Below are 16,164 nucleotides of genomic sequence, written 5' to 3'. Positions count from 1 at the left end.
CTTCCACCACTTGTGAGGCAAAACCATGAATAAGATTATCGCTGATAGGACTACATCCCATTCTTGCCTATTCTCGAAAATCAAAAGGGGAAGATTATCAAGAATTTAGCTATCTTAGTCTTAAACATTTTCAAAGGCTCTTCTTCCACTGCCTTTTGACAAAGAGAGTTCCAAAGACTCTTAATCCTCTGAGAAAAAAAGTTTTCATCATCTCTTTCTTAAATAGATGACCACTTATTTTGAAACAATGAACCCTATTTCTAGAGTTTCCCACATGAAGAAGCATCCTTTCAACGTCCAATCTGTTAAGACTTCTTGAGGTTTTACTTGTGTTCCAATCAAGTAGCCTTTTACTCTTTTATCTCCAGCAATTGCAAGCCTATTCTGTTCAATGTTTTCTCAAAAGAAAACCAGCCCATAACCTTCTCTGAACTGCTTCCAATGTTTTTGCATCATTCAGTAAATAAGGAGACAAGAACTGTACATAGCATGTGATCTCACTAACATCCGTATAACTGAACCATAATCTCTCTTTTTTTAAAACACATTTCCTCTCACAGTACAGTCCTAATTACTTGTGTACCCACATATTTAAGTTTTCCTTTTCATGCACTAGCCCTCTCCCTACTTGGGAAGTTGAGGTCACAAGAAGGTATTGGGGCTGTGGTGGTTTCAGAAGCAAGGAGAGAGGGGTGGCAGTTGTGAGGGTGGGGTGGGGGGGGAAGCCCCCAATTCCCATGAAAAACTCTCTTGATCATACAATTGAGTGCCAACAATGAGGGATCCCCTCTCTTCATGCCAGTGGTGGTGGGATGAGTTTCTTAGATGGGCATTAATTGCCATCCATGAGGTATCACACATCAAAGTTAATCAGAGGTGGAAATTGGCAGATCTAGATGCAACATTCTTCCAACTTCTTAAATACACACCCATCTCCAAATCTGCCTCAGGGAAGTATTAAGCTTCCCCCACTACTTTCTCACTGCATTTCTATTGCCAAAACTGCATCAACTCACAGTTCTCTGTATTAAATCCCATCTGTCTCTTGCCTGCCCAGTCTGCTAGCCTAAGACTTGTTGCATCCATTTGGCATGATCCACACCGGTTGCCCCAATTACAACTTATGTACCTTTAGCAAGTGTTGAAATTTGACACTGCATTCCAACATTCAAGTTTATGTATGCAGGAAATATAGAGTACATAATTTTAATAAATCAAAAATCGCAATGATACTAGTACTAGCCTTTGAGAGATTACCACAGTCTACCATCCTACAGTTTGAAAAACAACCATTTATCATGAGTTACTGTTCTCCATCCTTTTCTTCCTTAATACTTCCTTCTCTAACCCAACTTTTGATTTCCTGACCTCTGTCTCCTTATGACAGTTTGTGTTAAGTTTAGTTTTACAATGTTTTATTAATCATCTTGGACATTTCTAATGTTAAAGATGCAACATAAATTGTTGTTAAACCAAATAAGACTGACTGCTTTTTTCTTTCCACTGAGGTAGGATTCAATGAATAAATTGGTAAGCTGTGATGTAACTGTAGCCTCAGGAGTCGTGTGCCTGTACTATGCCAAAAAGTTGGAACCTGTACAGCAGAGTGTGCTGCTTTGTAGCTTCACCATTCGGTACAGTCTGTTCACAAATGCTATTTAAATGTAACTCAGAAATCTGGCATGAGCTTTTATGAAGATTTGAAGAGGTCAGTCTGCATGCCAAATATTCATCAAAGTCATCAATTTATGACCAAGCAATTCCAGTACAAATGGCACAGGTCTATGCCATTAACAGCACATCACCTCTGATTGGGATACTGTAAGTATTGACCAAATCCATGTTAATCAGTTAACACATGTCTTAGGTCAAGCCAAAAGATCAATGTGTTTCTTCACACAAGCGCTCGAAAAAATCATCCACCAATGATTCTTTATTTTGTTTTAAGTTTCGTTTAGATATGCTGACATGAAATACACGCACAATTGGCCTTCTGACCTCCTTCTGTGATGTAAGATTTGCTCATGGCAAGCTTTGAAGGAGTTTGGAAATAAATGTGACACTTGTAGATACACCACCATGCAAGCATGTTACAAAGCATTTAGATGATAGAAATTTCTTATCTACGCATGGATTTTAACTACACCCATAGCTTGAGGAATGTCCTAATTATGGTAAACAATTTAACATTTGTCCACCTTGGTACAAGTGTCTGAGGTGTTCAGATATTTGTGTTGAAATAAGGGTCATGGCTTACTTCGTCCCATTACTTCCACAGGTAATCACATTGTTTGTGTTCATACCTGCAACCCAGAGATAGCTGAAGGATATGTTGACAGTGCGGTACTACCTAGGTTTCGGCCCAGCAATGGATTCAGTGGTGCGCTGCTGGGAGTGTGCGTCGCACGCCAATATGTTTCAAGGTATTCTGCCAAATGCTCACATGCATCCTCCAACTGATTTTCATCCAGGATAACGTCAAACATTTCCTGTCAAATTGAACAAAAAATAATAAAATCAACATTTTTAAAGACACAAATAAACATTTTCTAAACAAGAATTATATTTTAAAGTAAATTACAGTTTAAAACCTTACAAAACAAACTCCAAATTTAACAGATCAGACAGTATGTTATTATTTTACAAAACAGACCTTTTGTGAAATTGTTCATGGCAATTAGTGGATAAGGTGAAGTATACACAATGCAATGAGCCAAATGGCCATTTTCTGTGCTGCAAGATCAATGATGCTCTGATCTAAAGGGTTCAGAAAATTTGCCATGTCCAAGATTCAACATGATTTAATTTAATGGGTTAAATTTTGAAATTTTAACATTTTTAGTCTTTATACTTCCAATTGGAGTTTGGTTGCCCAATATAAATATAATGCATTCAGGCTGCTCAAAATAAGATCCTAAATAAGTAGTAATTAATAAATCAATAATAATTCATATTATTACAAGTAGTGATGCAGATTAACAAGGCCATAAAAAGTAGAAAAAAATTACATTAGTCACTAGATTTTCTTAACTCGAGGAATAGAACTGAAAGGCACAGAGGATGGGTTAGCGCATTTCAAAACTCTGGTGCAACCACAGTGCAGAGTTTTCATCTCCAATTCTAAATAAAAGATTGAGGTATTGGAGGTCATGAGAAAGTTTTTAATGTGAGTAATTACACTGAGATGCTGCAACTAACATGAAAGACTTGGTTAGCATGATGGTCAGTGCTGCTGCTTTATAGCGCCAAGGTCCCAGGTTTGATTCCAACCTCTGGTGACTGTCTGTGTGGAGTTCTCCCTGGGTCTGCGTGAGTTTCCTCCCACAGTCCAAAGATTTGCCCGTTAGGAGATTGGCCATGCAAAATTTCTGTAGTGACTGGGGATGTGTAGACTAGGAGAAAGTGAGGCTGCAGATGCTGGAGATCAGAGTCGAAATGTGTGACTCTGGAAAAGCAGCAGGTCAACCAACATCTGAGGAACAGGAGAGTTGACATTTCGGGCATAAGCCCTTCATCAGGAATGCAGACTAGGTGGATTAGCCATGGTAAATGTAGGCATTGGGTATGAGTGGAATCTCAGCAGTGGGTCTGTGCAGACCTGATGGGCTGAATTGCCTCTTTTTGTGCTGTAGGGATTCTATGGTTCTTTCAGAGTGCGCTTCCTTTCTCCAGTGAACACAAAGCTGAGAAGACCACCTAGAGGTATTTAAAAGTTTGGATGTTGTTTGTAGGGGATAAGTAGAGGAGACCTTTCCACCATTTTAGGGGTGGAGAGGCTGGGAGCCTGAAACTAGGAACCATGAACATATGATCATCCAAAATTCATCTGTTTTATACAAGTTCATTCAAATTTGGAGTGGTCTAGTCTGCACTGGAACATCAAACTGTCTGGACTAAGTAGAAGAGTTCTGTTGAGTAAGCTAAGAATTTTATTGCATAACTGCAACTATTTATAGGTTATATGAATACGATCTACATTACGACAAAGACTGTCAGGCGCGCCAGATCTATTTCTGACAAACTCCTTCTTTAGTCTGACTAAGTCCCTGTGACATTATCACAATCAGAACGCAGTAAAGCATTAGCCCACAGTAAAGCATACAACATCTCTTCCAAAGTCTATCCTACCTCCCAAATTTCTGCTTCACAAACTCAGACATTTCAGAGGTTTCACTATTCTCGCCGAATGGATCCTCTTTGGTCATGGAAGAATAGTAGTTTGTGGGGTAAAAGGCAATTGAATTGGATTGTCTTCAAGGTAATCTTAGGTCTGTGGTTTCCCTTTATTCCCAGGTTCACTGTTCAGTTCATCCCAATAAATAGTCTGTGAATGGGTTCAACTGTAATAGGGTGAATTTCCTGTTATTCCTTCACACTGTCCCTTCAGCAGTACAGACAATGTACCATCTCCATTGTTTCACATCTCCATGGAGAATCGCACCAGTTCTGTTGAAATCCCTGCTCCACACCTGTTTCCCATTTCCTATGTCTGGCAGATTGTTCACGTTAGCATTCATTGTGATATGAAATAGGATTTCTCTTTATCATATACCCTTAACAAGATGGCAGTGCTGGCGAGGTAGGTAACATTGGGCTCCTGGGCCCGTCCATTCCAGGTCAGCTGCATACTTCTTTCTCTTTTCTTTTTGTCTTCTTTCTTTTGCCTCATCATCTTCTTGTTGGCAGCGAAGGAGGTGTCATCATGGAGGAGGCTGGAGCAGGACTCATTGCAAAGATGTCAAGGTGGTGCTTGCAGCTTTGACTGAATGGTGGGCCCAGTTTGGGGCTCCGAGTGATGATGGCAAGGTGGCAGCAGCAGAGCTGAGGACCCCTGGGGTATTGGCTGGTCCCTGAATGGGGTTTCATTACAACCCGGAGACCGGAACACCTTTCAGAAAGGTAAAAACAATGACTGCAGATGCTGGAAACCAGATTCTGGATTAGTGGTGCTGGAAGAGCACAGCAGTTCAGGCAGCATCCAAAGTACAGCAAAATCGACGTTTCGGGCAAAAGCCCTTCATCAAGAATGCACTTTGGATGCTGCCTGAACTGTTGTGCTCTTCCAGCACCACTAATCCAGAACCTTTCAGAAACCCCAGAGACTTTAAGAGCCAAGTTTAACAAGAATGACATGTAAAGTTGGACACTATTTCTTACTTTTATGCCTTTTCTTTGTCAATTGAACAGAAGATGAAGCTTTATTTGAGTAATTTATTTTTACTCATTCCGTAATCCAAAATGGAGCTGCATTATGGTGACAAAATATTTTTCAATGTATTTTTCCAAATACAGTGACAATAAAATCATACGTTCATTCATTCAAAATCATGAAAACATGGGAACAATTTCATACACAATAGCCTAGTCCTCAGCTCTCTGCTCATCAGTAGCTCTGCGTGCAGGAAGAACCTCCAATCTAACAGTGCTGTGCAGAAATTGGAATTCTTCTTGTTGCATGAATTAGATTGTGGATACTGCTTGTCATGTGCTTACATCCAGAACTGGCTGCAAAGTAGCTGAAATACTGATCCACAAATTGTGGCCTATTGTATGAAATGACCATATCAGGGATGCTGGCTGGTGCATAAGTTTCATGCAAGACACAGAAGTACTTCTGTGGCCGCATTGTGTAACTTCTTAACCTCAATCCATCAGAAAGATAACCAATGACGATGTGCTAAGTCTTTCTGTAAAAAGACAAACAAACCCATCCTCACAACTTCAAGGTTTGGTAGGGAATCTGTGAGGTATTAAGGGATCCAGTCATTCTACCCCATGGATGGAACACATCTGACAATTGGTAATAAGTTCCTCAATTCCTGGAGATGCCAGGCCACCACACAACCAACAAAGTTCTGGTCCAGCACTTGGTGATTTCCCTAAGTTTCAATGGTGAAACTTCCCCAGGTTGAATGCTTTAAATAAAGTTGGGATGGCCAATCAATCACCATACATTAGCGCGTTATCAACAACAATGGCAAAATGTTTAGTGTTCGATATACATTTTCATGGCCTGACATGGGTCAACTCTCAATGTGATATCAGCAGATGTTGGTGGATATTTTGTCACTCATTTGTTCTTGGCGAATTTGGCTAAACCAATCATGACTTGTTGGTCATTGCACCACCATGGACTGGATGTTTTCCAAGTTGGCACCATTTTGAAATAGCGCGCATCACTGCTGCCCACTATGTTGTGATAGCATCCCAACATTTCAACCATGTTGTGCTTAGGCTCCTTCGAGCCTGAAGTGGTTTGTCATTCAAATATTTACTTTTCTGTTCCAAGTAGAAGTGCCTTGTTGATAGACAAGATGCTGCAACTATTTACAGATTATGTGATTATGACGAACATTACTACAGACACTGTCAGGAGCGTGTTGGACCCAGGTCTATCACCTACTAGTGCCTTCTTTATCCTGACCAAGTCTCTGCGTGATCATCACTGCAGGTGTTTCCCAATCAGGTATTAACCATTTCAGGCCAAAATACAACAAACTCTGATATGAATCCAGGAGAAGCCTCTGCCAAGATAGTGATTATAATAGAGAATATGTTACTACAGGAAGCAACTGAGGACATTTGAAAATAATAGAGCTGTATCTGAGGAGAAGCTGAACAAATAAGAGAGGAAAGAAATAGAAGGGTATGTTGAGGCTCATGTTAGGAATAGATCCCAATTTAAACTGGTTGGGCAAACTGCCTAGTTTGTTTTCTACTTTTTCTATTAATTTCATGAACTGCATGCTGATTTTTTTTATTAGGTCATTTTACATAAAAGAGAGATAGCTAAATACAACACTGAGATGTGACAAAACCATTTAAGAAATATTTAGATGTGTACTTGTGATTCCAAGGCATAGAAAGCTATGTGCTTTTCCAACACCACTCTAATAGAAAGCTATGGGCTAAGTGCTAGAAAATATGATTAGAACCGTTCAGTGGTTGCTTTAACTGATGCATGTGTGATGGGCTGAAGGTTTTTTTCTGTGCTGTAGTTCTCTATGACTCTAAAGAAAGCCAAAGAATGAGAGAATGAGATGTCTGGAGAAGAGATTAAAAGCTAGGTCAAATAACATGTTTTTTCAGGAGTATTTTAAAGTTGAAAGGGAGTTGAGAAGGGCTTAATGAGGAGATGGTAGAGATTGAGTCGTTGTCAGCTAGTGGATGTATACATGAGACTAGTGGCATACAAGTTGAATTGCAGGGAGGCAATGGTTAGTTGCTAAGGTTACGAAAATATGAGAAAAAGAAGCCTTGGAGTGCAGGAAGTTTAAGTTTTAGGCATCGGGGAAGCAAAAGTCAATATAAAGAATATCGGTGAGAATAGGGATAGTCAGATGGTGGTTGGGAGGGCACAATTTGCTGCAGGATTACATGTGATTAGCACAATATATTTTGATAAACTGGTGTTTAATGAAGGATGTGGGACAGTTGGCCAGCAAGGAGAAAACCGGAGTCATTGAGACTGGAGTTGAAAGAAATATGGGAATGTAAAAGGATTTTGGCAGCAGATGTGGGGAAATTTATTACTCCATTGGGCTGTGATGTCTTTTCTTCATTTAAATAAATACAAAATGGCTACATCTTCACTATGAGCTATGTGAATGCATTTCATGAGTGGTCGTGTGGAATCTTAAGATTTTTAACTCCTGGTCCACCTATAACATTTGCTCATCAGCCAAACATGTTCATTATTCTAGGATCTTCCTGGATGCCAAGAATGCCAAGCTTTTGTCCCACTAGGATTAAGACAATCTGATCAGCTGCTTTCCCTGATTCTCTCTGTCTTTCTTGCTGACACCGAGTGAATCAAAAATCTTCCGCAGTTTTTCCCTCTGCCCTAGCTCTGAACTCTATTTCCTCTTTATGTTCTCTCCAGTTTTCTTTCATGAGCCCTTCTAAATCCATCTTGTCCATTCCTGTTCCCTTGACCTATTTCCACTACACAGCGGACCACCCAATTTCCATTCCTGGCTCCCATATTAGCAGGCATAGTTTAAACTCCCTGCTCAGATCTTGTCTACCCTCTGCTGTAAATCTGGCATTGCTATTCCTTTGGTCAAAAAAAACCACCCCTTGATACATTTGGGTTTGCGAAGTACCACCTCATTTTCAAACTCCCTGCCCTTTTCAAATTGTTCAACGTGTTGTTGCCTCCCAAACCTGTCATCATCTTTTCCCGGAACTCCGAATGTGGATTTTTCCAATCTAAAAAAAATTGCACATGTGATATAGCATGTCACTGGCTAGGCTAACATTTACTGCCCATTACTAAATGTCCTCGAGAAGGTGATGGTGAGCTGCCTTCTTAAACTGTTGCAATTCTTTGGGTGGAGGACACCCACAGTGTTGTTCAGAAGGGAGTTCCAGAATTTTGACCCAGCAATGGAGAAGGAACAGTCAAGACTCACCCAAAACTCTAACACCTATATTACAACTTAACACCGAGCCTCATTCACCAACTATCTCTGTGGTCACTTACCTCCACTAGCCGTCTGTTAAGCAACATTTCAATTCAAAATTCTCCTGCTTGCTTTAAATACTTGCATAGATTCACCACCTCCCTAATACTGTCATCGCCTTGAGCCCTATCGAAATCCAAGGTATCAGTGCTCCTTTGATTTTGGTCTCTTAACATCCCTGATTTTAATTGACAGCAAGCTTTACCTGCCAAACCTCTAGAATTCCTTCCCTAAACTCCTCAATCTCTGATTCTTTCTTTGCGACACTCTGTGACACCTATTTTTTTGAAGAAGCTGTTATAGCATTCATTTTGCCTTATGTTGTTTGGAATAGATTCCTGAGAATTGTGAATAGGAGACGAGCTTTTATTAAAGATGAAATATAAATTGAAGTTGATGCCATTATTTGCAACCAGTACAGAAACTTTGAATCATAGATGCCAACTTAATTTTCTTCGAAGGAAAAATAATTTGAACTAAGTAAAATGCTGGAACCTATTCATCTGCGGGAAAGCTCAAATTTTATCTTGAAAGGTAAGTATTGTTTAACATGCTGGAGCCAAAATTACCAAAACCTACACTTACAAATGACATATGTTGACTGCAAGAGGCAAGCACACGCAGCAAACAGCTACTCTGTGCATTGTGACAATGTTTTTAACTTGTCAGACTGGAATGAGAACAATTGTTGAATTATTACATACTGGAGGGCATTGGGCCAGTTTATCGGCTGCTACCAACTGGACATTGAGGTTTTTACTCTGCGACTTTCCCCTGGACTTTATCAACCTCTGCAGCACCTGGTGAAAACAAAACAAAATTTTCAATCAAAGTAATAACTGCTCATAACATTGAAACTCTGGCTATTGGAATTTGGAGAGCTAATAAATCTTAGGCAGAAATGCTCTTCAGTAGTGACCTTCTCTCACATAGATATAAAGACACAGATCACTTCATTTGTATTTTCATCCCGCACCGTTCCTTGGCCCAAAGCCTGGTCAATGCATTGGACAGAATCCTGATACAGCAGTGAGTGTCCAGACAGTGAGACAGGAATTGAGTGGGATCACTGCTTAGAGGCTGAAAGAGACATATTGTTGAACATGCTGGAGCCAAAATTATCAAAATCTATGTTTATAAGTAACATATGTTGAATGCAAGAAGCAAACACAGGCAGCAAACAATTACTTTGTGCACTGTGACAATGTTTTTCACCTGGCTACAGTAATCAAAGGGAACCAATCAATTAGTTATGCTCAGTTGAGTGGCCTGACCAATATATCACCAGGGCAGGCTGAAACCACTGACTCCACCATCACATCATGGCAGTCAGAGGTGCAGGTACCTAAATAGGTAAATGTTTATTGATGAAGTTATGAATGCTACCTCGAACAATGGGCTCCAGTTTTATGGAGAGACTTTCAGGGGACCAGAGTCAGAGCCCTCAATTTTGGGTTTCTTTCCCTGTTAGGTGGGAGCAAATAGTAACACATGGATTTGTATATAATTTTTTGACGCAATAAATTACTAATATAATAAGAGGCTGCAGTGCTGATAGATCAGTCTGTAAAGAGATGTGCTCATTGACGACTAAGTGACAGGGTACAACTGCACATTAAATGCTAGATGGAGCATTTGAAGTAGTAACAAAGAGTTATCAGCCTTTATTCTGGTGTCTATAAGAAACAAAGAATATCAAAGAGATAGGGAAATGTCAAGAAACAAAGAATATCAGAGATAGGGAAATGTCATTCAGCCTATCATTCCAGTAGACTGGTTCTTAACTAAGGACATCAAATGCGGTTGAGTCTTTATTGCTCTCAGAAGAGGCACAGCAAGACATTTATTTGAATTAAACCATTATGAATGTTTCAGAATCTAGACACCTCCCAGAGAAGAACAACATTTGACATCCAGACCCTGATAATTAGACATGTTAAAGTATTTTGAACTTTTCCAATATATTTTCCGTTACTATTTCATTTGTTAGATTTTTTTAAAAAGTCCTTAAGGAACTTTTTTAAAATATATATATCAGTATACCAAATATACAAGGAGGAACTGTTGGACAAAGCTGGTATCAAATTTGGAGAAACCATGTACAATGCTGCAAAGATTAGGGGTAGTCCTGAAGATTGGCATAATTTTACAAACCAGGAAAGAGTGATGAAAATAAAACAAGTAATTGAATATGAGAGAAAACTCACCAAGCATAACAATAGCAAAAGCTTCTACAAGTTTATTAAAAAGAATGGACTAATGAAGGTGAACACAAAATGAAACTGGGGAATTAATAATGAGAAATAAGGAGATAACAGAGACTTTAAACAAATGTTTTGTATCTGCCTCCATTGTGGAGACACAAAAAAAGCATCCTAACAAAATAGAAAAACAGGGAGGCAACAGTGAGTGAGGAGTTTAAAACAATCATGATCTCTACAGAAAAAAGGGTAAGAAAAATGGATGGGACACAACTACACGACGGCTGGAGGAGGAGCGCCTCATCTTCCGCCTGGGAACCCTCCAACCACAAGGTATGAATTCAGATTTCTCCAGCTTCCTCATTTCCCCTCCCCCCACCTTGTCTCAGTCGGTTCCCTCAACTCAGCACCGCCCTCCTAACCTGCAATCTTCTTCCTGACCTCTCCGCCCCCACCCCACTCCGGCCTATCACCCTCACCTTGACCTCCTTCCACCTATCCCACCTCCATCGCCCCTCCCCCTAGTCCCTCCTCCCTACCTTTTATCTCAGCCTGCTTGGCTCTCTCTCTCTTATTCCTGATGAAGGGCTTATGCTCGAAACGTCGAATTCTCTATTCCTGAGATGCTGCCTAACCTGCTGTGCTTTGACCAGCAACACATTTGCAGCTGTGATCTCCAGCATCTGCAGACCTCATTTTTTACTGGGACTAAATACTGACCTGTTTTCTAGGAAGTGGCATGCATTTGCTATAACCTTATAATGTTCCCTAGATTCTGGAAAGATCCCAACAGATTGCAAGATGACAAATATGACACGTCTGTTCAAGGAAAGAGCGGATGGAAAGTAGTAAGGTATAGACCAATTAGTCCAACAGTTATCAATGGGAAAATGCTAGAATCCATTGTTAAGAAGATGGTAGCAGAGCATTTTGAGAATCGTGATACAATAAGGCAGAGACACCATGATTTTGTGAAAGGGAAATCAGGTTTGACAGATTCTTTGAGAATGTAACAGTAGATATACTATATTCAGGTTCCCCAACAATATTTGATAAATCACCAGAAAGCATTTGACAAAGTCCTACATACGAGATTATATTGCAAAATTAAACACATGGGATTGGGGGAAGTGTATTGAAATGGATAGAAAACTGGTTGGCAGAGAGGAAACAAGGAGTAGGAATTAATGGGTTATTTTCAAATTGGCAGGCAGTAACTGGTGGGATGCCACAGAGATCAGTGCTAGGATTCCAGCTAATTACAATGTCTATTAATGATTTGGATGAGGTAACAAAATGGATCAACTCAAAGTTTGCACATGATACCAAGTTAGGTGGGAGGGTGAACTGTGACAAGATACAGAGATGCTTCAGCATTGTCTAGACAGGTTGGGTGAGTGGGCAAATCAATGGTAGATGCAGTTTAATTTTGCCTAAATGTGAGATTATTCACTTTGCAAACAAAAGCAAGAAGGCAGATTACTACTCGAATGGCTATAAATTGGGAGGTGGAGGTGTGTAGTGGGACCTGGGTGTTCTTATGCACCAGTCACTGAAGGTAGATATGCAGGTGCAGCAGGCGGTAAAGAAGGCAAATAGTATGTTGGCCTTCATTGCAAGAGGGTCACTGTTGGCATTGCATTCATTTCTGGTCTCCTTCCTATCGGAAGGATGTTGTGAAACTTGAAAGTGTTCCGAAAACATTTACAAGGATGTTGCCAGAGTTGGAGGATTTGAGCTATAGGAAGAGGCTGAATAGGCTGGGACTGTTTTCCCAGGAGTGTCAAAGGCTATGGGGTGACCTCATAGAGGTCTATAAAGTCATGAGGGGCATGGATAGGATAAATTAACAAAAGCTTTTCCCTGGAGTAGGGGTGTCTAGAACTAGAAGGCACATGTTTAGGGTGAGAGGGGAAAGATATAAAAGAGACGTAAGGGGCAATTTTTTCATGCAGAGCCTGGTGCGTGTATGGAATGGCTGCCAGAGGAAGTCGTGGAATCTGGTACAATTGTAACATTTAAAAGGCTTCTGGATGGTATATGAATAGGAGGGGTTTAGAGGGTTATGGACCAAGTGCTGGCAAATGGGACTAGATTAGGTTAGGATATCTGGTCGGCATGGATAATTGGACTGAAGAATCTGTTTCTGCACTGTACATCTCTATGACTCTAAGAGGTTTTGAGTACAGGATCAGGGATGTGTTGTTGCAGTTATACTGGGCTTTGGTGAGGCCACACCTAGAATATTGTGTGCAGTTTTAGTCTCCTTTTCTGAGGAAGGATGCTCTTGCTCAAGGGAGTGCAGTGAGGGTTTACCAAACTAAGGGTTACCAGGCTGACTCTGGCGATGGCAGGACTGATCTATGAGGAGAGATTGACTAGCTTAGGATTGTTTTCACTGAAGTTCAGACGAGTGAGGAGGGATCTCATAGATTATAAAATTCTAACAGGACTAGACAGGGTAGATGCGGAGAGGATGTTTGCGATGGTATGTGCGTCCAGAATCAGGTATCACAGTCTGAGGATTCGGAGTGGACCATTTAGAATGGAGATGAGGATATATTTCTTCGCCCAAAGAGTGGTGAATCTGTGGGATTCATTACCACAGGAAGTAGTTGATGCCAAAACATTGAATGTATTCAAGGGACTGCTAGATATTGCACTTGGGGTGAATGGGATGGAAGGTATGGGTAGAAAGCAGGCTATTGAGTTGGACAATCAGCCATGATTATGAATGTGGATTGGCAGAGAAGGCTCGAATGGTCGAATGGCCTCCTCCTGCTCCTAGCTTCTTCTATGTTTTATGTTTCTAAAAGGTTACTGCACAAGATGAGAACTCGTTGTTGGAGGTAATATATTAGAATGGATAGAGGATTGGCTGACTAATAGGAAACAAGAGTTAGGAAAAATGGGTCATTTTTAACCTGACAAACAGCGACCGAGTGAAGTACCACAGGGATAAATGCAAGAGTCTCAACTGTTTACAATCTTCATTAATGATTTTGATTAAAGGACTGACAATATTATAGACAAATTAGCTGACGATCCAAAAATAGACAGGAAAACAAGTGAAAAGGAGGATATAAAGAATATAACTTAAGCAAGTGAGCAAAAACATTATGAGTTTAATGTGGGAAAATGAGAGGTTGCCCACTTTAACAGGTAGAAATGGAGAAAGACTGCAGAATGCTGCAGTAGAGAAGGATTAGGGTGGCCTTGTAAATGAATCACCAAAAATTGGCATGCAATGGTGACCTCCAGGATGTTAATAATGGGGGATGCAATGATGGTAATGTCATTGAATATCATGGGGAATTGGTTAGATTTTGCCTTATTGGAGATGGTTATTTACTTTCACTTGTGTACACACATATTAGTTGCCAATTATCAGCCCAAACCTGAACGTTGTACAGGTCCTGCTGTAGATAGAGATGGGCTGTTTCAGTATCTGGTGAGTTGCAAAGAGTTCTGAGAATTTTGCAATCAGTGACCATCCTACTTCTGACGGAAGGGTCAGAAAAGAGTCATTGACGAAGCACCTGCAAATGGTTTAGCTGAAGTCATTCGCCTGAGGAACTCCTGCAGTGATTACTTTGAATGACAACTATCTACCTTTGTGCTCAGTACAACATGAGCCACTGGATAGTTTTCACTGTGATCTCCATTGAATCCAAAACTTACTAGATTTGGAACTGCAAAAGGAGAATTAAAAAAAATTGCTGTTGCACTTAAGGGAGGCAAAATATATAAGGTAGATCTAAATATTTTAAACTCACACTTGCTATATAAATGTATGAAGAGTTAATTTTACCTTTGGAGAAGAAACTTTGACATGAACAATGATTGGTGCTAGGGAAGTCTTGATGAGCTGGGCAGGATGATTAATGGTGTCCGCATCTAAAACGACCAACTGTAAAGTTCTGGCCAATTCAAAGATTCTTTCAATTTCACTCTGTACTTCAGCTATTGAACAAAAAATGAGAAAACAAACAGATATAGTTTATTAGAAGTTATCAAGGAATAGTCATTATTTAGTGTAGCTTTTATAGTTCATGAAAGGGCACAAAGAAGAAAATAGGAGCATCAGATTGTCTGCAGCATTTAGCAATGTTTACCAATTCTCAACTTTCTCATGAAACTAAGCTTTTTCGGCTAACTCCATTAGCTGCTGTGTTGTAATTGTGGGTTATGTGCATGACTCTTCTTTACCTGTTGATATTCATCAAGACCTCACAACATTATTATTCCCTTCATTTTGTCCTGTCTTAAGTAGATTGTTTATTTTCATTTTTCAAATCTGATACCTAAAAGGTTAATTGAACAGGTCTACAGATCTAATTAATCATCAATTTATACTTTTTTTTCAAAAAATTGAGAATACTGTCTATTCTTGACTGTCCATATCTCTCTTAGACATCACCTTTAGTGAGATTGTGCTGGAATGCACCAGAATAAACAGGGCTCTGGTGCAGATCCATCTGCAGTACTGTGTCTAACTTTAATCCAGTGACCGTAGGAAAGATGTAAAACTGTAAGAACTGCGGATGCTGGAAATCAGAAACAAAAACAGAAAATGCTGGAAAATCTCAGCATGTCTAGCAGCATCTGTGGACTGAAATCAGAGTTAATGCTTCAGGTCCAATGTTTCTTCATAACACAGCTGACGCTGGCAAATGTTTGCTCTGGTGGGGAATCTAGAAAACAGAGCCACAGTTTCAGAACAAAGAATCCATCATTTAGGAGTGAACTGAAAAAAAATTTCTCCATTCAGAGTTATAGATGCATACAGCATAGAAACAGATACTTTGGTCCAACCAGTCCACACCTACCATGTTTTCAAACCAAACTAGTCCCACCTGCCCTTCAAATCTTTCCTATTCATGAACTTATCCAAATCTCTTTTAAATGTTGTAACTGTACCTTTCTCTGATTGCTTTCTCTGGCAGTTAATTTCAAACATAAACTTAGTAAAAAAGTTGCCCCTCATGTCTTTCATAGACCTTTCTCCTCTCACCTTAAAAATATGACCCCTAGTTTCGAACTAGCAAAAAGACCCTTGCTATTCTCCTTGTCTATGCCTCTCAAGATTTTATAAACCTCAATAAGGTCACCCCTCAACCTCCTAGAATCCAGTGAGCAACATCTTAGTTTTTCAAGTCTATTTTTATACCTCAAAACTTCCATTCCTGGCAATATCCTGGTAAATCTTTCTGAACCCTCTCCAGTGTAATAGTAGCTGAAAATGTGTTGCTGGTTAAAGCACAGCAGGTCAGTCAGCATCCAAGGAACAGGAAATTTGACGTTTCAGGCCAGAGCCCTTCATCAGGAATGAATGAAGGGCTGATGAAGGGCTCTGGCCCGAAACATTGAATTTCCTGTTCCTTGGATGCTGCCTGACCTGCTGTGCTTTAACCAGCAACACATTTTCAGCTCTGATCTCCAGCATCTGCAGACCTCACTTTTTACCCAATGTAATAATAGCCTTTCAATAATAGGAT

The 16,164-nt window shown here is 40.0% G+C and overlaps 1 protein-coding gene across 1 annotated transcript in view; it reads right to left on the bottom strand.

Annotated features, from left to right (window-relative positions):
* Nucleotides 1-16,164, bottom strand: part of cacnb4a (calcium channel, voltage-dependent, beta 4a subunit) — a 238,044-nt gene that overhangs the window by 5,921 nt on the left and 215,959 nt on the right. The window contains exons 10-12 of the mRNA XM_060827815.1: nt 14,478-14,629; nt 9,170-9,265; nt 2,304-2,489 (exon numbers count right to left, since the gene is read on the bottom strand). Coding sequence (XP_060683798.1) covers nt 2,304-2,489; nt 9,170-9,265; nt 14,478-14,629 — 434 coding nt within the window. The remainder of the gene's footprint in view (nt 1-2,303; nt 2,490-9,169; nt 9,266-14,477; nt 14,630-16,164) is intronic.

This window comes from Hemiscyllium ocellatum, chromosome 7 (genome assembly GCF_020745735.1).
Source record: "Hemiscyllium ocellatum isolate sHemOce1 chromosome 7, sHemOce1.pat.X.cur, whole genome shotgun sequence".
NCBI classification, from domain to species: Eukaryota; Metazoa; Chordata; class Chondrichthyes; order Orectolobiformes; family Hemiscylliidae; genus Hemiscyllium; species Hemiscyllium ocellatum.
This window is presented reverse-complemented; position numbering and strand designations above follow the sequence as displayed.